The following is a 24,101-nucleotide window of genomic DNA, read 5'->3' as shown; positions in this document are numbered from 1 at the left end:
CTAACAGCATCAAATGCTAAAAACAAAGATGAACAAAGTAATTCATCAGTAATATATGGATTAAAGCCGATTCATTCGAGGTTTGAATCAGGTGAAAAATGCCTAAACGGAAGTTCTAAAAGAAGTTTTCTGTCACAGTAGAAGCAAAGGTTGGTTTTACTTGGTCTGCAGCTGAGCTTTACAGCTCCAAAACAAGCTTTTAAATCAAATCAAACTTTATTTATAAAGCACTTTTCATACTAAAAAGCAGCACAAAGTGCTTTACATAATAAAATCAATGATCAAATCAATTCCTGCTTAAACTCACACACACAACATCACACCGACAACCACACTGCACACATACCACCTCCCACCACCCCATAATAAAATAATTAAAAAATAAATATTTAAAATAATGGATGAATAGATGAAAGTAAACTAAAACAAAGCAAAAATAAATAAATGAAATAAAATTCAGCTGTAAGCTAAACTAAAAAGGTAGGTCTTGAGCCTCTCTTTAAGAACATCAACATTCTCTGCAGCCCTGAGGTTCTCTGGCAGGCTGTTCCACAGACGGGGTCCATAAGAGTGGAACAAAGTCTCACCATAAGTTTTTGTTCCAACTTTAGGAACAACTAAAAGGCCGGTACCAGAGGACCTCAGGGTCCGCGAGGGGCTCATAATTTAAGAGCAGATCAGATAGATAAGAAGGCCCGAGACCATTAAGACATTTATAAACAACTAAAAGAACGTTAAAATCAAGAGGAAAGGACACCTTTGGAGGGTAATTACAAGTCAGACTGGGCTTATTCAGGTTTAAAAATCCACTGAGCTGCAGATATCCTGCAATAGCTGCATTAAAAAATTAAGTTATACTTTTACACTCCGTTCATTACATGGAAATACAGCAACACAACTGATTTATGTTGGAGGGCGTGTGGAGCAGTGGGTGACTCCACTCATATATTCTGGGATTGCCCAAAAATACAGGATTTTTGGAAGAATATTCAAAAGGAAATGAAACAGATTATGGGCATTAACCTCCATCTGGAAGCAGCACTTTACATTTTGGGTATAATTCCTGACAGTGTGACAGATAAGAGCTCTAAATATGTACTGAGAATCCTGCTGCTGATAGCAAAGAAGACTATAACAGCTTCCTGGTTGAAACCACAGCCTCCAAGCATAATGCAATGGAGAGAAAATGTGTTTATCATGGAAAAAAATCACAGCAAGACTCCAGCTGAAAAAAGAAATGTTTGATAAAAGATTATTAGTACAGGCAATGCCGGGACTCTAGTTACCTCTTTATTCTTGTTTTTCTTATTTTTCATTAATTACAGGAGAGTAGGTTCTTTCTTTTTCTTTTTGTATGGTTGTTTTTCTCACCTATAAAGTACTCATATTAACGCAGAATGCTTGTTAGGGCATATAGAGCGAAGAAGAGGATTGGATTAGCAGAAATATGACGTACAGGTGCAAAACACTGACTGAAATTTACAAAGATCTAGTCAGTGGAAGAAAAAAAGAGAGAAAGGACTTTTAAAGAACTTTAAGCAAGTATAACTGCATAGAATATACACCCCCTCTGTGTTTGTTGAGTTTGTGTATGTATGTATATGTCAAATAAAATTCAGTTATATAAAAAAAAGAAAAAAAAAACAACTGCGTTCTTCGAACTGCTCTGTCCGAATGCGGCTAATGTGTGGGTGGTCTGGGCCAAAGATGAAACGAGGGAGAGTCTTTATCCCTCCTTCGTCCAGCTGAATCACAATCCTCTGCATGGATTTGAAGGAATCCCTGATTGCTGGATGCTTTCAGCGTATGTTTTGTCCTTCAGAAACTCTGTTTTTCTTCCTGAATGTTCTGACCTGAAGTGGCGGTTTGTTTGTCTGTTGCTTTCACTCCCAGATGTCTGGATAAGCTTTCTGTTTCCCTTCTTTACCGAGACAAAGGGGACGTTGGCGTGATTTCTGAGCTCGTTGCCGTCTCATCCTGGCTCACAGGTATGATGGTTGGACACGTTTTGATTCCCACCTCTCGTGTTACAGACTGAGAGCAGCGTGGGCCCTGCAGCGCTGGCTGGAAAACCAGAGAGTGACGACGTTAACGCCGAGCAGGAAAGGAGGAACACCAGAACATCGGTCAGCAGCCAGGTGAGCACGGGAGCTTCAGCTCAGAATGAAACGACTGCCGTCTTTACGCCTGTTGGGTTGTCAGACGGCGTCTGAAGTCCCGTCGCACATTCCTGTGGCTGCAGACATCTTTACAAGTTCACACGATTTGTTTCTGAGATGTTTGACTTGATGCAACGTCTTCCTTTCCCGGCACCTCTTTTCACCTCTATTCATTTCAAGTGTGTAGGTGGAGTAAGCTCCGCCTCTCCACCCCTCTTTTCTGTAACTGCTGGTATAACGTTGAACATAAACTACAGTTTAAAATCTCTTTAAGCACCATGTGAAACGGCATCCAGTACGCAGCTGCACGGCGAGCTGATGGAAAGGTTCTTTACTAGGGCTGCAACTAACGACTATTTTAATAGTCGACTAATCGGATAATTATACATTTTTTCTTAAATTTAGCATAAAGTTGCTTTAATTATGTGTCAAATGATGATAAACACAAGAAAGATGGGTAATTCAAAGAAAAATGCATCTTTTATTCAACTTGGCAAAAACTAGGGCTGGGCGAGTTAACTCGTTACTTATTTAACGCCGATGAATATTTTATCGTGCATTAACGCAGGTTTTATTATTTATTTTATTATTGTAAAAGTCTGTTGCTCACAGCCTTTTATTATTGTAAAAGTCTGTTGCTGTCTGCTGCGGAACCGGAAAAGAAAGTAATCGGCGGATCCACCAAACATGGAGAAGGGTACGGAACTTTTACTCGGCCATTTTCATTTTAAAGTTCTTCCAGACGGCGGAGTCGACAGAACCAAAGTCATCTGTAAACACTGCCAAGTTGAATTGTCTTCTCACGTAGTAGTTCCAGTCTAAAATATCACTTAAAGGCAAAACACACAACTGATAGCAGCAAGTCATTCAAGGAAACAGACAGTGGAGCGAGGCTTCTACATAAAAACTACAGAAAGATGCTGATGTTAAAAGTGTGTTTGCACAACAAATGTTATGGCACTTTCATTCATATGGCAGCACATTTAAAATAAAGCTAAATGCTAAAAGCTATACACTACTTTTGGATTCATTTTTGGATTTTGCGTACAACTGCGAATATAATGCAATAATCGCGACCGAGTCGTAATAAGTAATAAGTAATCTTGTTATTGGCCGTATCCAGGCTAAAATGCTCCCAAACTTTAGAAATTTTGGTACGCGTAGCTAAAGTGTTCGACAGAGGCACTGTTGTGCATGTTCGACGATCAGCAGAGATTGTGATTAAGCAAGATGCCTCACTCTGTTGGAAAAACACGTGTGGCGACAATAGTGGACAATGCAATTTATTTTCGACTATTTCTATTAATTTTTGTCGACGAATCGTCGCAGCCCTAAACGCTTCCGATTTCCTTCTCTATGGACATCTGGTTGTGATCCTGTCAGGAAATGCTGCCTCTCGTCCTTCAGGGTAAAGCGGCTCCGTTGGTTAAAATGATGTAACGGCCAGCTGGCTGTTCACATGTCACATGCAGGCTCCGTAAAGCCAAGTTTAGGCTGGAAAAAGATGCAAAATAATGCAAGAGAACACAGAGAAGAAGTTGGATTTTCTGTTCGGGTGATGGAACGTTCAACGAAGCACTGGCAGGGCTTCCTTAGGTCATTTCTGTCTTACTCTGATGGAACTATGTGAGTACTGATGAAAGTTTGCTGTTTAATAACAAAGCTGAGAAACGACAGGTTCAACTTCCCACTTCCGAGGTCCATCAAGTGCAGCGTGATGTGAAGCTGTGGGTGGAGACAAAGATGGAGGAACGAGCTGCTTCTATTCTTAGCTGGATGTGATGCAACGGCTCACTGAATGACATATTTTCAGACGTAGGCAGCTCCACAGCGACATGTCTAAGTTATTCATCGCTACTCAACCCCAACCCTGAAAATAAATTCCATTTATCTTTTCTTTCCTCTCGTCTTTCTGTACAAAAGGCTTGTTGTGAGCACCACCACTGTCTCTGCAGCAGAATTACTGCTTGTAATGCAATCATTTGTGCTTTATTTTAAGAAAACTAGGGCTGGGCAACAATTAAAATGTTTAATCTAATTAATCACATGATTTTCCTGATTAATCGCATTTGTTCGCAAAATCCAAAAATGAATCCAAAAGTAGTGTATAGCTCCGCCGATTACTTTCTTTTCCAGTTCCACAGCAGACAGCAACAGACTTTTACAAAATAAAAGCCTGTGAGCGACAGACTTTTACAAAATAAAAGCCTGTGAGCGACAGACTTTTACAAAATAAAAGCCTGTGAGCGACAGACTTTTACAAAATAAAAGCTTGTGAGCAACAGACTTTTACAAAATAAAAGCCTGTGAGCAACAGACTTTTACAAAATAATCAATCATAAAATTAATAATAAAACAGGGGTGGTCTGTGGCGTAGTGGGTTGAGCAGGCGCCCCATGTACAGAGGCTATAGTCCTCGCTGCCACTGGTTCGAGACGGCCCTGTGCTGCGTGTTGTTCCCCCTCTCTCTGCTGCATGCTTCCTGTCTCTGAACATTCCTATCCATTAAAGGCACAAAAGCCACCCAAAATGTTTGTGTGTTTTTTTTTTAATAAAATTTAAAAAAGGATAAATAAATAAGAAATTAAAATAAAATGTATAATAATAAAAAATTGAAATAAAAAAACGCGTTAATGTGCGATAAAATATTTATCGGCGTTAAATAATTAATGCGTTAACGCGATAATAACGAGTTAACTTGCCCAGCCCTAAAGAAAATATAAGCGAAATAGTCCACTATTGCCAATAAGGAATGTTGGTGGGTGCAGAAGATGTTTAAAATCCTCTGAGAAAGTGTCCCTGCACTTTCCTCACAGCTCTAACACCATGAAATCATTATCTTATGTGATGTGGGCAGCATGCTCTACATTCCTTTGGAAAAACACCATCTTTGCCTCTTTATTTGGCTTCTTTTTACAGGACTCACCGGTGGAAAAGGGACTTTTAATGTTGCTGCTTGTAAATATGCTTATTTCACTCTGCTGTGGAGGTCGTTGTTGTTGTGACACTTTTACAGGCGAGCGAGCGACTGTGTGAAGCACTGGGATGTGACCCCTGATCTTGTTTTGACGTGTGGTCCCGCAGAGCTCGGCCGGCTTTCCGTCGGTCCTGGACTCCTCGGAGATTTCCACAGAGAACGGCAGAACGAGCCGCTTCCCCCGGCCGGAGTTGGAGATCTCCTTCAGCCCGCTGCAGCCCAACCGCATGGCCCTGCGGCGTCAGGGCGAGGAGGGCGCCGTCACCGTTAAAATCACGCGCTCGGCACGCAAGAGAAAGAGTGGCGAAATGGAGAAGGTAGGAGCCGGCGAAAACAGGCAGATTCAGCACATAAGTGCCACTTAAGGGGAGTTTTTAGCAGCTTTTATGCAAATTATGTTAATCGGACAAGAAAAAGAGCCTCAAAACACAAAGATTTTATTGGCAAGTAATTTTCACATCACAAGGAATTTGGCCTGGTCTGTTTGGTGCAATAAAACAAAAAATATAACAATAATAAAATAAGAAAATGAAATATAAAATAATAAAAATATATGTAATGTATGTACTCACCGGTTCTAAACTGATTCTTCGTCCAGTAGTGGGGAAATCTGCTGCACACACACATAAATCTGTTTCTTTATGTGTATCATTTGGTCTCCGGGGTCAGATATAACGGTAGTCTGTGCTGCATCATTTCTGCATGGAAAGGAGAGGCTGTGAGCATGAAAGCAGGTGAAACCAGATGTTTTACAGATGTTTGACCTGAACGTTAAAGGTCAATGAATAAGTAAACTGCAACAAGGTAGAAACCATTAAAGGTGCAGTCCGCAGAGCCTTTATCTAAACTCTGAGCGATGCGTTCACTGTCAGCTGGCAGCTGACAGTGGCAGCTGACAACTGCAGCTGCTGGGTTTAAATGTCGTTTTCTGTGGCTTTCTTCAGCATGTTTGATGAAGTGCTGCTCAGAACTCCATGTGCGCCGCTCCTGTCCCAGCCTCACGCTCTGACCTTTGATCTAATGTTTCTTTTTGCACTGGCACATTTAATTAGAAGCTTTATCTGTGAGATGGGCTCAACATGTAACTCCAATAATCTTGTGATCCTCGCTCCTGGTGGATTTAAAGTACGATCTGTTTCTTCCTTTCACATCTGACCACTCAGAAATGAACATTTCCATAACGGCACGATAAGTCTATTAAAACCAGTCCGCCCCGGGCCCCGGCTCTGAATTAACAGCGAGTACAAATGATCAGTGGGTAAAGCGGGACTAAAAGCTAGGGCTGGGTATTGTGGCCAGTTTCCTAAATCGATTAATTTCGATACGATTCTATTCAATCTGCTCTCAAATAATGAACATTTTTCACCTGTGTTATATATTTTATTTATTATTTTCACCATAAACAACAGGTTTTAAGTGCAAACTTGTGAATTGGACAGTTTAAACTTCAGCTGTTAACACAACCGTCTCAAAAGTGCCATTTTAACAGTATAAAGGAATTGCAAGTGAAAGTGTACTTGAACTACAACTTTCCATCACTGCAGATTGCATTAAGGCATTGTTTCTTAATGTGCAAAAATGCCAATAATAATAATGGTAACAAAACTAAAAGTAAACTTAAACCATCTAAAGTCAACTCCTGTTATTGTGACTTTTTTCTCACTTGGTAATTGTGAGATTCTTGTGCAGGAAAAGGAGCTCATTGACATGATCTGGGGTCAGGCAGCTCCTCGTCTCAATACTGGTCCCTGGGACAAAAGGGTGTTGCTTCGCCAGGCGAGCCAACAGTGGATACACACTCATCAGTCAGATGTTTACGGTGCACCATAACGTAGTGTGCAGCCTTCGTTTTCCACGACCGAGTTCGGGCGTAAATCTTTGCAGACAAAAGTCTCGATGGCCTCAGTTATCTTTAAGGCTCGCGGTTGTGTTAGTGATTCCCTCAGTTTCTTTAGTTTTTGCCCCGGACGGCTAATGTTGGCGTAGTGTGATACCTTGTCAAGTGGTTTCTGAGATTTGTAGTATTTGGACAATAACTGACCTCCGCTTGGCAGATCTTTCAAACCACTTTGGTTTTATCCAGCTCTTTGTCCTTTTGTTGTTTTAAATCCAAAATGGTTCCAGACCTCAGACTTAAGTTGGGGCGGCTTGCTGAGCATCCATCTTGCAAGCTTGTGCGCTTGAATGACAAGCGGACGTAAACGCGCCACTGTTGCATCACGCACGAGACCACTGGGGTTAACTTCATGGGGGAAAAAATCGATCTCATGCCCTACAAATCGCTTTTGCAAAATTTAAAATGAAATCGACCCAAAATCGATTGAATAGATTTTTTTGTTTTGTTTTGTTTTGTTTTTTTGTTTTTACCCAGCCCTACTAAAAGCCGCTTATAGCTGTGATTATTGTCTGAGTTCCTGGGAACTGGAGAGATGACTCCAACAGGGATGAACCTGCGCGCTGCGACCTCTTCGGCTGAAGTTAAACTCGGCTTGCTGCTTTTTGCATTCCTTTTGAAGCCGTCAGTTTTCCTCGTCACCTGTTGGTGGAAGATGCAACTCTCAGCCCCTCTGCAGCAGCCTGAAGGCCGAGAGCAACAAAGAGGAGGAAAGTCTCTAAATATGTCAACACCAGTTTTTACTGATTCAAAGACCATGAGAGATGTCAAACCTCCACTTTTTAGCAGCACGGTCACATGTCTGAAACCTATTCTGAATCTGGGTTACAAGCATCCTCAATTTTGAGTTCTTCTGTCTGTTCACTCAGAGGGGAAAAAAGCACATAAACGACTGATTTTAGAATGACGAACCTATAAGGAAGAGCCTTCTGGCTCTTTGCAAATGTTATTTATGCATCTGGACTGTCGCTGTTCATTCCATTAACCAACGAATTAGTCTGTACTTTTGCATTTGTGCAGCTAAAAACCTAAAAAAGATGAACAGCATTAGAGAGGAGGGCCGTTTAACTGATGCTTTTCTGTTGTGTGGAACAAGTCGACTCGGCTCTTTACTTTTCTCCACTACATACCTTTGTGATGTTTGCTGGTATCGACCGTGAGTTTGTCAGCCTCTGAGTGCAGCAGAGTTGGACACCTCTGTGGGCAGCATTTACTTAGACCCTGCTGGGAAATGAGAAATAGGCAGCTCTGCTCATTGTTCTCCAAACAGCTTCTTTCTTCCCCCGAGCACGAACGGGTGTCAGCAGTCCGGTGTTCAGTGACACTGCAGAGGCAATCGCTGCTGTGCCTGAATCAGTTTCCACCAGGTTAGCTCGGCTGAAGCCTTTTTTCTGATAGAAATGATCATATAAGAACGATTGGAAGGATAGCAGTTGGAAGTTTTGTGACTGCAAAGTCACTCGAAGCATGAAACCATTGGGTTTACATGCATTTTATTGCATAAATCAGTGATCTAACTGGAATATATTTAGTTTGCATGTGCTGGTGTTCATTGTGCAGAGCTTTGTTGGGCTGATTTAAATCAAACCTTTTCAGTTGCTTTGTGGGCAGAGCTGAACGGTGTTCCTGTTGCAAAGATGGACGACTCTGGCCTGGCTAAATGTGTCCCGCTTTAAGATGTTTTCACCGTGTGTCGGCACTGCGAGGGGAAGCTACTGAACAAACAGTTCAGTAGATCTGTCACACTCTGACACAATTCAATTCAATTCAAAGAACCCGAGGAGCAATTTAAGGACGACGCTGAGTTAATGTGACTGTAAATAACGGCGAGATGGAGAAGAGCCTCTGAAATACAGAAAGTAGATGACATGTAAAGAACAAATTGATGATATTATTAGGGCTGGGCGAGTTAACTCATTATTATCGCGTTAACTTGTTAATTATTTAACGCCGATAAATATTTTATCGCGCATTAACGCAAGTTTTATTTTTTATTATTGTAAAAGTCTTTTGGAACCGGAAAAGAAAGTAATCGTCGGATCCACCAAACATGGGGAAGGGTACGGAACTTTTACGCAGCCATTTTCATTTTAAAGTTCTTCCAGACGGCGGAGTCGACAGAACCAAAGTCATCTGTAAACACTGCCAGGTTGAATTGTCTTCTCAGCGTAGTAGTTCCAGTCTAAAATATCACTTAAAGGCAAAACACACAACTGATAGCAGCAAGTCATTCAAGGAAACAGACAGTGGAGCGAGGCTTCTACATAAAAACTACAGAAAGATGCTGATGTTAAAAGTGTGTTTGCACAACAAATGTTATGGCACTTTCATTCATATGGCAGCACATTTAAAATAAAACTAATTGCTAAAAGCAGTACACTACTTTTGGATTCATTTTTGGATTTTGCGATTAATCGTGATTAATCAGAGAAATCATGTGATTAATTAGATTAAACATTTTAATCCTTGCCCAGCCCTAGATATTATATTCCATCGGGTCCATCTTGTGTCTGTGCACCCGTCCCTGCTCTTGGCAACCAGCCGCCGCCGCCTGCTGTTCGGCAGAACGCTGAGAGCGCTGAGAGCGCTGAGAGCGCTGAGAGAGCTGTGCTTTTACACATTTCAGAGCTGCTCTGCTCACTGCTGACAGAACGATGCTGCAGGAGGAGACGCTCTGCCATGATACTGTGCCCCCAGTCAACGGGAGCTTGGTGTTATTACAACAGATTATATAGAACTGAACATCAAATAAACTCTACTATTAGCATTGTTTTTTATTTGAATGAACGTGAGTTCTTACCCCCCGCCAGTTATTCAAGTGTAAACTCCTTATCTTCCATTTACTCCCATGATTCCGCAGCACGACTTGAAGCTATCAGATGTTTATTCTTGGTAGCCTGATTAACATAGACTTTAAAATCTCTTCGAGATTCTGGTCTGACCAAGACCATAACGAATACGATTCGAAATGGCCTGGTCAACCCGCCTCCCTCGGGTTGCTACTGGTTGTGGCCAGAAAAGGCTGTGCCTAAGCTTAAGCCAATCACACCACTCTTTCCTCTGACGTATGATTTAGCTACCAGCGGGGCTAACTGGTAGATTAAACTCTTACCAAAACCAGTAGGGAGCAAGGCGAAAACGTCTTTCCTGTCAAGAAACGATTCAAGGGCTGTTCTTTGCTCGATTTTTAACGAGAATCTCCCGTCGAACACTTTCATTACAGCATCTACAGCAGTGTCAAAAGCTTGATGCTGCTCCATGTTGATATTGAATGAAGCGCTTCCGTGAACAATCCATGGGTTAAGTGGCAGTTCAACCACGTCACTACCTTGAACCCGCCTTGGTTGGCGCTGCTCAAAGTTGATTGCTTCCCGACAAAGTGGGTGGAGTTCCCATTTTTTCGGGAACTCGAATCCACCTGAATGAGCAGTTGGCCTGAGTAAGTGTAGCAGAGCCGAAGGTGTTGCGTCACTGCGAGGGCGGAGCCTGGGTATATTCTTGGAGCTCAATGGAGGAAAATGTTGCAGAAATGCTGTTTCATGATTTTTTTTTTTTTTTAAGTTCTCGGTCCAGCAGCTTGCCTCAAGAAAGGTTTAGAAATGGAAGATTTATCTCTGTTTTACCTGCATTATACAAATACAGCCAATGTGTCTGTGTTGATGAGTAAGAGTAACAAAAACCCGGATTAGAGTTTCCAGCCAGTGAATTGGTTCCAGCTTTGTCCTGCAAACCCACTGCAGAATAGAACAGAGCAGAAGTGGAGATGAACAGCACTGCAGGGTGAGGAGGGTCACCGTCTCGCTGGATCTGATTGGGTGCAGCGGAGGAGCTGCACTTGTGATAATTTGTTTGTTGGTGCCTGTGGCTCAGAGAGGCAAACTTTACCACAGAACTCTGTTAATGCGGCGCACAAACCCACACGTGGTGTTGCACAGCACTTTTCGGATTTCATGTCTGAACAAACACTTTTATATTAAGGGATTATTTAATTATAGATGGCCTGTATGACTTTAGATTAGGGAGGCACTGATCCGCTTTTTTCACCTCTGATACCGATATCTGAGGTTTAGCATCGGCCGATACAGAAAAACAGAATTATGGTAACAAACGGTGAGTTTCATTGTGTGGAAAAGACTGGGATCATTCTGTTGTGCAAGGCAACATCAGACTTGGCTTAAACACTTCTTTCCTATTTTAAAAAAACAAATAAACAGATATAAAAGTACTGAATTACTTATTTATCTAATAATTGTGCACCAGTAAAACAATCTTAACTATAAAAATATAACAAGTGTAACTGGTTCAGTCGGTGCAGTTAGGGTTTCAAAATCCAATGTAAAACAAAATATTAAATAATAAAGGCGCTGAAACTGAGGGAAAAAAACAATAGCTTCACCAGCTTGGTTGGTAGACTTTTAAAAATAAATAGCAATCAACTTTTTATGTAGTTTAGTGCAAATGGGAATTAAACATCCATTAAAAAGCATCTGAACAAAACAACAGCTTCTCTTGCTTGGTACAAACAAACAAACAAAAAGAAATCAGAGGGATTCCCAATTTAACAAGTTATTTTCACCACTAGAGGGCGCAGAAGGCCCTCGCACCCCATCCTGACTGAAAGCGAGCGGAACTGACGCGACGATGAAATTTCGCGAAGGTGTCCTGATATGCCGCGTGACAATTTTGTCGGGAGTGATTCTATTGGTTCACTTGAACCACCGAGTTCTCTGGCTCCCTTCGGTTCAGATCTTTGTGGTACGGGTGTTTGGCGTCATAAACCATCGGGTGCTGTTCCACGGTAAAGATCAGCTTCTCCTCGTCCATTATTCCCTGAGTGATGCTGACCTGTTGCTAACTAGCTCGTCAACAGGAAGCAGCGTGTTCATTTCAACCAATAAGAAGAGTTTAGGGGCGGGACGCCGCCGCCAAATGTCGTCCAAGACAGCGCGGGCAATTTTATTTATTTTTAATTTTAATTAATTAATTTAATTTAATTTTTTTTTTTTTAATACCAATCCTGGACAGGACAAGGGGAAAATAAATAAATAAATAATCGGCCCATTGTCGCCGATACCCGACTTTAGATGGATAATTATGAACGAAATCTGGAAAGCAGCACATGCTTTTAAGTTGGCAACTTAAATTGTTGCTAAAGGTGAAGATAAAGTTGTGTGTTAAAGGAAAAGCAGACAGACCGTTGCATTTTTCCACATGAAGAAAGAACCATGCGTCAGTGATGACGTGGAGCAGTTTTACACCTCAAAGCAAAACGTCCTTTATTTGAAACTAAGTGGCCGATGTGCCGTTAATGTTTCACCCATTCTGGTGCCAGTTTCCCTCTCAGAGCCTGTGTTATTGCCGTTTCCAACCGGGGAAGCAAAGCGGAATCTGATCAGATTTATTTTGGCCATCACAGCCTCGGGAATAGAGGAAATGTTTGAGTCCATTTATTTATACATGGCTGAATATTTATCTGTGTTAGGGATGGTCGAATGAGTCCTTTGAATTAGATTTAGGGTAATAAACCAAATTTCATGTAGAACAATCTCATGTAGCTCTCAGACGACACAAAGGTCGAATCCTGATTGGTTGAAAGTTGACGACAAGAAGAGTAAACGGCACCAAAAAGTGATGAGAAGACACGAAGCATGGATTGAACACTGAGTTTCAGTCCACTACAAATAAAACAAGCACAACACAGTCGGGAGTAATCTGCACTGAAGTGATATAACACGGGACTCGCTGGCCCTTCGGCCTGGGGACACTTCGAGGTCCCCCAGGAGAAAGGAATGTTTCCCTCCGTGACCTGTTAACCCGACCTCGGATAAAGAAGAGAGAAAAATGGATGGAAGGATGGTCGCTGCACCAGTGCAGAGCGGCTGATTAAAGCCATAAGTTAGTCTGGATAAAGGCATCTGCTAAATGACTGTAATGCCTGCAGGACCCTGCAGACTATTCAGGGATATTAAAGTGAAAAGATGAACACGTTCAGCTGCTTTAACTTCTGCTGGATGAGTAAATAACGAGTTAAATATATATATAACGAGTTCGGAGCCCTGAAATCGGACCAGAGCGCAGGCTGAGATCACCAGATTGTTTTATTAAGTAAATAAAACCATCAAAGCACCATTTCAACATCACGCCTGCGTTCGTAGAACGTAGCTGCTGCTCGGGATGATGTCCCGATCAGGTTCTATTTGCCTCCGAGTCATTTGATTTTGAGTATCTGCCGATACCGAGTCCCGATCCGATACTTCTACAGTACATTAAAAAAAAATGAAGAACGGCGAAGAAACGGATCCTGGATGTCCCTGATTCTTTATTTTCTTCACTTATTTTATCATTAACACTTATAAACAGAGCACTTCTGTGAGGTAGCTGGAACAACAAAAGTAATCGAGTAATAAACAAATTCTTCACATTGTAGTTCAGTGCAACAATGTCTAATATAAAAACCTGAAATGCCTGCAGGCATGGAAACAAAGAAGCAAATCAAAGTGCCCCAGTGTTCTAAAGTAAGGCCAGTAATGTGCTTTAACTGCACTCCTAATTCTTCCTCTCCTCCTCTGGCTTCACAGAAGGAAATGTACGTTTTTCTTGATGAAAACCAACATCTCTACCTTGTCAGGTTTGAGCCTGTTTCTGTTCTCATTAAGGATGTTAGCCATGTCCTCGCCACCTTTTGAAATCCCAAGTTTGCACATCTCACAGTTTGCAACGTTTTTGTCGTCCACTTTAAAATACCTCCACACCGCGGACATTCGGCCCCCAGCTTCAATCTGCTGCCTTGTTCTGCTTCGCTTTACGGCAGCAAAGTGACGTCATGCCGCATGTTTCTTTGTGGAGTTGAGACCAGAGACTTCTAGGAGTTATGATAATTGTAGTTGGGGATAAACACCTTCCTCAGTGGAAATAAATGCAATGTGGACGCATTGGAGATCCATCCAAGATGGCCGCCGCGCTGATACGTCAGCTCTAACAGGCAGCGTCAGTCTATGAGGCGTCTACGTATATTATGTTTATGGTTGAGATGGTCTGACTCTGTACCACCACATAACAGGAAATAGTAAGCTGTTATTTTTTTCCCATTTGTTTTGAAATATTATAGTTCTGATTTAAAAAAAAAAAAAAAAAAAAAAAAAAAAAAAAAAAAAACTAGGGCTGGGAAACGATTAAAATCTTTAATCTAATTAATCTCATTATTTCCCTGATTAATCACGATTAATCGCATTTGTACGCAGAATCCAAAAATGAATCCAAAAGTAGTGTATAGCCTTTAGCATTAAGTTTTATTTTAAATGTGCTGCCATATGAATGAAAGTGCCATAACATTTGTTGTGCAAACACACTTTTAACATCAGCATCTTTCTGTAGTTTTTATGTAGAAGCCTCGCTCCACTGTCTGTTTCCTTGAATGACTTGCTGCTATCAGTTGTGTGTTTTGCCTTGAAGTGATATTTTAGACTGGAACTACTACGGTGAGAAGACAATTCAACTTGGCAGTGTTTACAGATGACTTTGGTACTGTCGACTCCGCCGTCTGGAAGAACTTTAACATGAAAATGGCCGAGTAAAAGTTCCGTACCCTTCTCCATGTTTGGTGGATCCGCCGATTACTTTCTTTTCCGGTTCCTCAGCAGACAGCAACAGACTTTTACAAAATAAAAGCCTGTGAGCAACAGACTTTTACAAAATAAAAGCCTGTGAGCAACAGACTTTTACAAAATAAAAGCCTGTGAGCCTGTCCTCGCTGCAGCTGGCCCCGGTTGAGTCCCGCATCGGACGGCCCTGTGCTGCGTGTTTTAAATTTTTTTTTTTTTTTTTTTAATTTTAACATTTCAAAATAATAATAAATACATTTTCAAAAACCTGCGTTAATGCACGATAAAATATTAATCGGCGTTTAATAATTAACGAGTTAACGCGATAATAACGAGTTAACTCAACCCAGCCCTAAAAAAAATAATAATAAAGAGAATAAATATACATACATACAAATATACATCACTAACTGCTGCCATTTTATACGCCTAACGAGCAGCAATTTCTCTGGATCTGGATGCCTGAGAAGCTCAGGAAGAAAAAGAAATGACCTGAACTGTGCAACAAAGACGCATTTTCCCTCTAAATGAACCAAACGCGTCACTCAAAGCCACATTTTTTTCTGTCACGTGCCATCTCGCCTCAGTTATATTTTCAGAAATATTCCCTCAGATGATAAAGTCTGGGCTGTATATAGATGGTTACAGCACTCACATTATGGCTCTTATGAACTACACATAATAATGCATCATAATTATACATCCTACCCCTCAGAGAACACATTAAATTAGCTTCACCCGCTCACACACACCCAGGGGTGAGCACAGCTCACTGCTTCCATCACCGTTATTCTGTCGTCTTCTGCCGAGGTCACTGCAGGTTCTCCTGTTAAACACTTATTCACCGATTTCCTCTTTTCCGTCTGTATTTACCGAGCGTGTTAAAATCCTAATATGACAAACAAGTATTTAGCACACGAGTGGTTTGTTTATGACTCAATTTTCCCTGCTGCTGGAAATGATTATTACATATTCTTCACCTCGTGGCTCCAGATGCATTCAAATGAATGCCTTCTGGTATACACGATAATCATTTAGGATTTACCGCCGTTTTTACTGTATTAGCTGCTTCTTGCTTTTGTAAACTTTGCGTCGTCCTGATTTCCATGTAATCCCCGGTGGCACCGTCCTGTTGACGCGCTGATATATTCCGAGTGCCGAGGCATGAAATTACCGTATGCCAGTAATTTGTACTTGCATGTTTAAATGTGAGGCAGTGACTTCTGTGCATGGCAAACTGCAGTGAAAGTATGAGACTCGGGCAGATTGGAAGCTGTGATTAAAGGCTGGTGGAAAAGCACATTATTCAGGAACTGTTTTAATTGAAATTACATTTTTACTTTTAGTTTGATCATGTTTAGGAATGGGCAACGATTTCAATTTTTTTTTTTTTTTTTTTTTGTGTTTTTTTTCTCTACCGGAATTGTGTAATTTATTGAGTCGTAATACAGAAAACACAGAGAAGAAAAAAAAAAGTAAAAAAAAAACCTCTAATCTGCTGAACACCAAACGTGCAGAGTGTTGGCTGGAGTCCATGTTTGTGCTCGCCGTTTTCAGTCCAACTCTGGCATACACCTAAACCATTTGTCCAAGCGGCCCTTTTTCTTTGGACTTCTGTCCCGTTGGTCCAGCAGCCCGTCCATGTAGTAGTGACCATACTCTATTTTAACAATTTAAAATTTTTAATCTAATTAATCGCATGATTTCCCTGATTAATCACGATTAATCGCATTTGTACACACAATCCAAAAATGTATCCAAAAGTAGTGTACAGCCTTTAGCATTTAGTTTTATTTGAAATGTGCTGCCATATGAATGAAAGTGCCATAACATTTGTTGTGCAAACACACTTTTAACATCAGCATCTTTCTGTAGTTTTTATGTAGAAGCCTCGCTCCACTGTCTGTTTCCTTGAATGACTTGCTGCTATCAGTTGTGTGTTTTGCCTTTAAGTGATATTTTAGACTGGAACTACTACGCTGAGAAGACAATTTAATTTGGCTGTAAATGCAGGAGTTTTTTTTTTTTATTATTTATTTTGAAATACGTGCTTCTATGTTGAAACAAGTAAAACAGGAAGTGGCGCCGTTTAGCTCCATGAGCTTCACACAGAGACCGAGGAACACCTGTAGCAGTCTTTCTTTTCCGGTTCCGCAGCAGACAGCAACAGACTTTTACAATAATAAAACCTGCGTTAATGTGCGCTAAAATATTTATCGTCATTAAATAATTAACAAGTTAATGCGATAATAACGCGCTCTTGGGAATCGATCCGCCCATGTGTTCGCCTGCAACCCGCTCCCATTGCACCCGACCTTGAATTTCTGTTGACCTTGCTCTACTTTTAAATGCATTCAAAAGATCTGATGGAAACATACCAGCAGCCTTCATCATTTTGCTGTTTAGCCGGATTTCAACTCATTGGTTGAGCATGAAAAATAGTATGTAGTGAACTTAGGGATCCACCGATACTATTCTAATGTAGTCGTACTCGTTAAAGTTAACCGATACCATGAACCGATGCCAATTTATTGCATGAAGACCGCGATCAGAGGGCGGCTTGTCATTTTTGTTGTATGTTTTTTAGCTTGGCGGCTAGGGGAGATGTCGAGCTAATCAGGAACAGTGCGGTCAGGCTAGTGAGACCGAAACCTGTCTTCCAATTCATTGCATTTTTTTTTTGTGGTAGAAGTATCGGCATCGGTACTCGGTATCGGTAAGTACTCCGCCCTCTTAGGACATCACCTGTTTCGTCCCAGCTTCTTAGGCACTTAGTTTCCTAAATTGTCTACCCATTTGTCTCGGTACCTAACTTACTGCACTTACTCTAGCACTAGTTATGCTCTTAGCTGTTTGGTTTTGGAAGGAAATGCACTGTTGTGCATTCAGGTCACTCTTGTGACCTGAAGTTCTTTTGCCTACCGATGTGGAACGCACTTATTGTAAGTCGCTTTGGATAAAAGCGTCTGCAGAATGACCGTATTGTAATGTACTCAGATCCAAATATCGGTTTGTGAAAGTGGTATCGGTGCATCCCTAGAGTGAACTGAAAACTGAAGTAAAGTTGTGACTGCTTGGAGCGGGAAAGATGTCACAAGCTCAGGCGATCATTCAGAGAATAAAGAAAGTAAGTTATCTGGATTCCAGAATCAAAACAAAACACTACAGGAACTTGGGCCCTCCTTTCAACTGTAACATTTCTGTGTTTTATTCAGCTGTCCTGCAGGAGAAGAGGTTTTATAACTCAGCCTAGACGTGCATCAGGCACTTGTATCACCTACACAGGATTTACTCGTCCTGAATAACTACTTCAGAACCCTGGTTTTCGGAACGATCACATGAACGCATCTCGTATCGGTGCAGACGGGCAGATGTGTGTTATTTTGACATAGTTTCTGTTTCCTTCGGCCTTTTTTCACAACTTCAGCGATGGAGTCCTCGAATAACTGTTCACCAGTGGCAAGGGTATGAATGACATTCACTGGGAATTCAGTTAGGGTTTCAAAGTGCCACAAACAATATATCGGACAAAGGTTATTCTGTTTAAGACTAACAGGGATGTCCGAATCCAGTCCCCGAGGGCCGCTGTCCTGCAGATGTTTCCCTGCTTCAACACACACCCGATTAAAATCGATGCATCATCAGCAGGCTTGTGCAGAACTTCATCCATTTGGTCTGAATCAGGTGTGTTGAAGCAGGGCGGACATTCCGGATTGAAGATGTCCTCATTCCTCTGCTCTGCTTGGATTTGCTTAAGTTGTGAAAACCAAAAAAAGATCTTTCTTTGACAGATGGTTTTGACACCCATCCTCATGGAAAATAACAGGCATTTAGCATTTAGGAGACAGCTGTCAGCTCTGGTTGCTCCGCTGCTCACGTAACAAAAATTGATCCAAGATGTAATTACTGACTCGTATGTAAATGAGACTCGGCTGAGATTCCCCAGATGCATCTGTGCTCCACCGTCAGCCTCATTCAACAGAAAGCAAATCTCTATGAATAAAAGATGAAGATATTTTTAGATGCAGCATGAGGACTGTTTTTAAAACGCCATAAATTGGTTAAAGAAGTCTTAAAAAATAAGAGCATGGTCAGTCATTTGCTCGAGGTGCAAAGATGATACTGGAGTTTCCATTTTAAAAAGCTCAGACGTGGTCTGACGGAACCGGCCGAGACGGGCTGTCGGACCGCGTTGGACATCAAAAGAGTTGAATCATTCTGAAAGGCCACGCTGGAACTAAAGGCTGGCTGGCATTTAAAAACTGAGAAAACACTGCACAATTTTAGATGACCCCTCCAGGGAGACATTAATAGTTTTGCCAAGGTTGTGCACTTCTCCGCATGCTGTCTGTCTCAACTGTGGTTTCAATCGAAGCAAAAGAAGCAACTGGTCCGTGCAGACGCCATCTGAGAAATGAGTAGTTAGTCTTTATCCGGCCCTCGTTTCTTCGTATTTGGCCTCCAAGGAGCCAAACTTTCCTCATGATCTTTGAAAATGATCTTTGGCAAAGGTTCTCCAGTCTTTCAAAGCTTTTCTTTGGACATTGGCTGCTTGTTTCTCTCATTTTCAGTCCAGTCCTTGCACCTGACCATTTGTTGTTGTTGTTGTTGTTGTTGTTGTTGTTTGTTAAGCTACTTAAAACCGACCTGTGACGCATTCGAGCTTAAAGAAGACTCTTAACTTAACCCTAATCCCTGATAGGGGACATTTTTGTCCACTTGGGGTGTACTTTCTTCTCTAATTTCACACTGGAAATAGTGATACTCCTCATATTTGGTCCAGTTGGGCATTTTTGACTATTTTTCTTTGAATTTCAAACACACATCATATACAATGCCATTTTTCATTGTGTAGAAAAAAAACTCCTTCATTTCTGAAAAGGGACATTTTTGTCCCCTTTTTAAAACGACCTAAAAACATCATATATTAATTTTTTTTGTTCATAAATCTTTTCTTCCACTTCAGTTATGATCATAACTACCAAGTTTTCAATTGAAGTGGAATAAAAGAGCTATGAAAAAAAAAGTGGACAAAAATATTAGCATTGGTTTTTAAGTTGTTTTCAGAAATTAAGTTGTGTTTTAAATCAGGTATGAGGGTTAAGAGATGAACCAGTGTTGTCTGTACCTAACGTACAGCTTAGCAAAGAACCTAATTAAACCTTTATTTACTCCAAACGTATGATTTATCTTTATCTTTACTTATCTTTACTATTGTATTCTAAAATAGTGAGTTGAAAGAGTTTTTTTTTAGATTAGTTAGCAGCGTTCTTGCATCGTTAGACCAAAACTTGTGGGAGAATAATGTCATGACATTCTCTTGACATGTCATAATTACATCGTGTGCCTTGTTGACTGGTTCATATGAATATTGTTGATAGTTAGAATGAGCGTGTTTATGATAAACTGCGAAAGCTAGGCGCCTCCAGAGAGGGCCACGTACACTTGTTATGATAAAACGGTATAAAAGGGTGTCACAAGATGAGCTCGTCGGACATTTTGTACATTCTGTATGCATATTTGCTGTGACAGTTTGTTCAATAAACTCCCCAATGGACGGCTGACCAACGCGTGATTCGACTCTAATTTCTCCACAACAAACTCACCAGCTTGAACGTATTAGGCCTCGTGCATGGAGCATGTCCTCCTGTTTTAACTTACACTACCCTGTACTCTGCTGGTATGGTGGCATTTTCTCATGATACCATCAGTAGGAGTATTTACACAGCTGATAGCTGTGAGATGAATTTCCAAAGTAATTCCACTAATGACTAGTGTCCTGCTGACTATGCAGTATTCAATACAGAGAACTGGGACGTGGACATGGGCAGAGGGCAGAGAAAAGTAATGAAAAGGGCACAAAAAGGTCAGTCTGTGTGTGTGTCAGAGAGCGGATCTATGGTGAGCCAGACTTTAGCAAACATTTGGCCTCTTCAAAAGACAGTAAAAGCCCCAATAAGATGTTTTTTGTCTCATGATATCTCTTTTAATGCTGATGCAGCGATCTGCTTTAAAAGCAATGAAGTCGACCTCATCTCAACATATAAGGAAAAATTATACAGCAGGTTTGAAGTGGCAGTAACCCGAGGGTCCTGAAAACGGGAACACATCCATGACCCTGTCGAAAATACTGGTGAAATACAGGAAGAAAAGATAATGTCTTAAAGGGATAGTTCGCCTCTTATGACATGAAGCTGTATCACATCCCATACTAGCAATATCATTTATGAACATTTTCTTCCCCCTGCTGCGTCCTGTGAGCCGAGTTCCAGCCTCGTTTTGGCGTTGACGAAAGATTATTTTGGTAACTTTTAGATCCTCCCATTAATTAGACAGATTAAGAACACACCGGGGGGGGGGGCTTTTTGTTTGTCAAATGTCCGCTGTGAAGACAGGAGGTTTTGGTAAAAAAAAAAAAGATTTATTTTTTAACCACTTTTTGAGCTTGTAAAATCAGATTTAAGTTGGCTTTCGTTTTTTAATTTAAGTTTTAAGATATTTTTATTTATTGTTTTGCTGCTCGGAAGCAGGGGACAGCTCGGTCTGCACAGCAGGCAGTGATACGAAGGGAGAGAAAATAGGGCCAAGCGATTGTGAGGTCTGACTTTTTCCTGGAGAACAATTTTGTGATGCAAATGTATTACTCTTTTGAACGCATATTATTTTGAGAAGCAAAACGCTTTATTTTTTAAACCCCAGCCAACTAGCCGGACTACCTTCATCAACACCAAAACGAGGCTGGAACTCGGCTCACAGGACGCAGCAGGGGGTAAGAAAATGTTCATAAATGATGTTGCTGATATGGGATGTCATACAGCTTCATGTCAAAAGAGGTGAACTATCCCTTTAAGAAAACTAACTGGGGATGGTGGTGGACTGGTATGAACTGAGGAAAGGGGGAAGATGGAGGGACAGAAGGCTGCAAAGAACAAATTGAGAGAGAAAGTGGTTGAGGGGAGAATGCCAGCTTGAGAGGATGAAAGTGAAATGAAGGCAGAAGGACGGATGAAGACGACATGTAATGTTGGAGTGGAGAGAACGGTGGAAGGAAGAGAGAAATAAGCAGCATGAAAGCAGAAGAGTTCAAGCAGAAAAGGAGGAATTTGGTCAAGGAGAGTTTGATACCTCCATTAAAACGCTTCAGAGGAGGGACAAAAGCTGACAGTTTGTGTCTATAGTTGAGATCATAGTGGAGCAGCCTGTACTTAATGTAAACATTAACGCAACATCTCTTCCCTGTTCTCACTTATACTAACTGCAGCTCTGAAAAAGCCTCCGGCACATTTACTTGTCAGTTGAAAATATAACCTGCAATTATTAGCTTCCCGTGAAGTGGTGTGTTGTGTTGCCTAACCGTGAAAGGAAAGTTACATTTTCTGTACTTATTAGCATGATAATCTCATAGCGCGTTGGTCAGTCACATAGTTTGGGCCTCTCTTAAAACAACATTACTTGCGTTTTTTTTGCATCCAGCCATCCATTTTCTATACCAATTTTTTGGGAGTCACTCATTGACTCTGTAGCGCCCCCTACGATACTTAATGGCCCCGGCACTGGGGATAGTTTCGCGTGGGACGACGGAATTCGGTACACTCATTCATCATGCCCAGACGCACAAAAAAGTCTCTTGCCGCCATGGTCCCACGTCCACAGGAAGGCGGCCATTTTGGATGGAAGGTGCGTTTTCGTGCCATTTTTGACCGATTCCACGCCTTGCATATGATCGAACTGGTCCTACAGATTTAATGCTACAGACTTCAAACTTGACCAGGTTACTCTTAAGACATGGGGGGGTAAAATCATGGAGAAACTTTTTCAAACCACAAAGTTTTCCAAACTCTGAATGGTGTGGGCAGAGCAAATGGCTCAGTGGTGCCCCCTAGAAATTTTCAAAAACCCCTCCAAATTGGGGTTAGTTTGGCGTAGCCAAACGAAATTTGCTACACATTGTCGTGCCCAGGCGCACATTGCCCAGACGCACAAAAAAGCCTCTTGACACCATGGTGCCAGGGCCACAGAAAGTCGGCCATTTTGAGTGGAAGGTGAAGAATACCGAGCGCTGCGTGGCTCCGGCGTCCAGACCTACCCAGACATGCGCATGTGCTCGGTCTTGCTTAAGGCTGCTTGCAGCTTTAATATGAAAATGTTTTTTTCCTATTTTTGCTGCTTTAATCTGCTCCCCACTGATCTAGTGAGAAAGGAGCGGCAGGTTGGGCATGGAGAGGGTTTTTAGATATTCCGTGTTGACCTGTTGTGTGCATCAGCCCTTCAATCTGTCTCTCTGCGGGTCCGTCTGCCAGCAGGATCTTGGCCTCTCCTTGATCCGGCTGAGAGTCGGCAGGAGCGCAGGCAGAGAGCAGCGTCGCTGCTGATTAATAGGACAATACTTCACGGAGCCTCGCAGAGGTCAGGGAGAGGGAGAGGGAGAGAGTGAGAGTGTGGAAACAGACAGACATGCTGCAAGATCCTGAGAGCTTTAAACCTACAGAATTACAGCTCGGTCACCGAAAACAGCTCATTTATCCTGTGCAGCTCTGCTGTTTCTCACAGTTTTCAGGGGAAAATGCCTAATATGGGGGGTCCTTTCTGCATCAGAGATTATTAAAAGATTATCAGCGTACAAGCTCTTTGTGGTCATCTAATGTCCAGCTGTCCCGCCCATATGGTCTCATATTGAGGGTAAAATCCAAAAACAATCGGTCGCTGATCATCTAAGATGTGAATGTGAGCGAAGAGGGTAACTCATTTATTACCGAGTGCTCTACAGTTTTAAACCAGTTAGAGTTGAGCTGTTGAACAGTGAAAACAGCCTTCAGCTCAAGCACCGGGTGTCCTTTGCTGCTGCCATTCAACGCATTGTTATTGTGCGTATCTGCAGCGCATTCTGTTCTGCGTTTACCGTATAAAAAGTACAAAATGTTGTGCTTTCAGAGCATATGGAACATGAATAAAAAGTAAAAAGACGTAAAGATGGGCGTAATCAACATATTGAAGGATCGATCCAAACAAACGACTGAAAAGAGCCTTCATTTTTTGCCGTTTGTCTCCATGGCACAGCAGAGGAGACGGAAGCCCATAACGAGCTCGTGGCTTTGTGTTCTTAATAGGCTTCGGATGACAGCTGAGTTCCATTAGGCTTAAACATCAAGTTGGATACACAGACTGACTCATTGTTGGCTGTTTGTCTCTAATGTTCCAAATGCTGGCTGTTTGGGATTTGAATGCATTGTGTGGCACTTTTTCAGTGAACATACACTGTCATCTCTAATGGTTTATTATTAGAACTGCCTAAATGTTATTCTGGCATTATAGGATGCAGCGATACCACTTTTTTTTCAAACCAGTACTATACCGATACTTGGATCTGAGTACTTAACGATACCGAGTACCGATGCTGATACTTCTACCACAAAAAAAAAGCAATGAATTGGAAGACAGGTTTTGGTTTTACTAGCCTAACCACACTGTTC

The 24,101-nt window shown here is 41.6% G+C and overlaps 1 protein-coding gene across 1 annotated transcript in view; it reads left to right on the top strand.

Annotated features, from left to right (window-relative positions):
- Positions 1 to 24,101, top strand: part of kif20ba (kinesin family member 20Ba) — a 75,995-nt gene that overhangs the window by 34,487 nt on the left and 17,407 nt on the right. The window contains exons 29-30 of the mRNA XM_075481236.1: positions 2,034 to 2,138; positions 5,244 to 5,453. Of these exons, the coding sequence (XP_075337351.1) occupies positions 2,034 to 2,138; positions 5,244 to 5,453 (315 nt within the window). The remainder of the gene's footprint in view (positions 1 to 2,033; positions 2,139 to 5,243; positions 5,454 to 24,101) is intronic.

This window comes from Odontesthes bonariensis, chromosome 2 (genome assembly GCF_027942865.1).
Source record: "Odontesthes bonariensis isolate fOdoBon6 chromosome 2, fOdoBon6.hap1, whole genome shotgun sequence".
Taxonomy (NCBI): domain Eukaryota; kingdom Metazoa; phylum Chordata; class Actinopteri; order Atheriniformes; family Atherinopsidae; genus Odontesthes; species Odontesthes bonariensis.
Note: the sequence above shows the minus strand (reverse complement) of the source record. Positions and strands in the feature narration are given on the sequence as shown.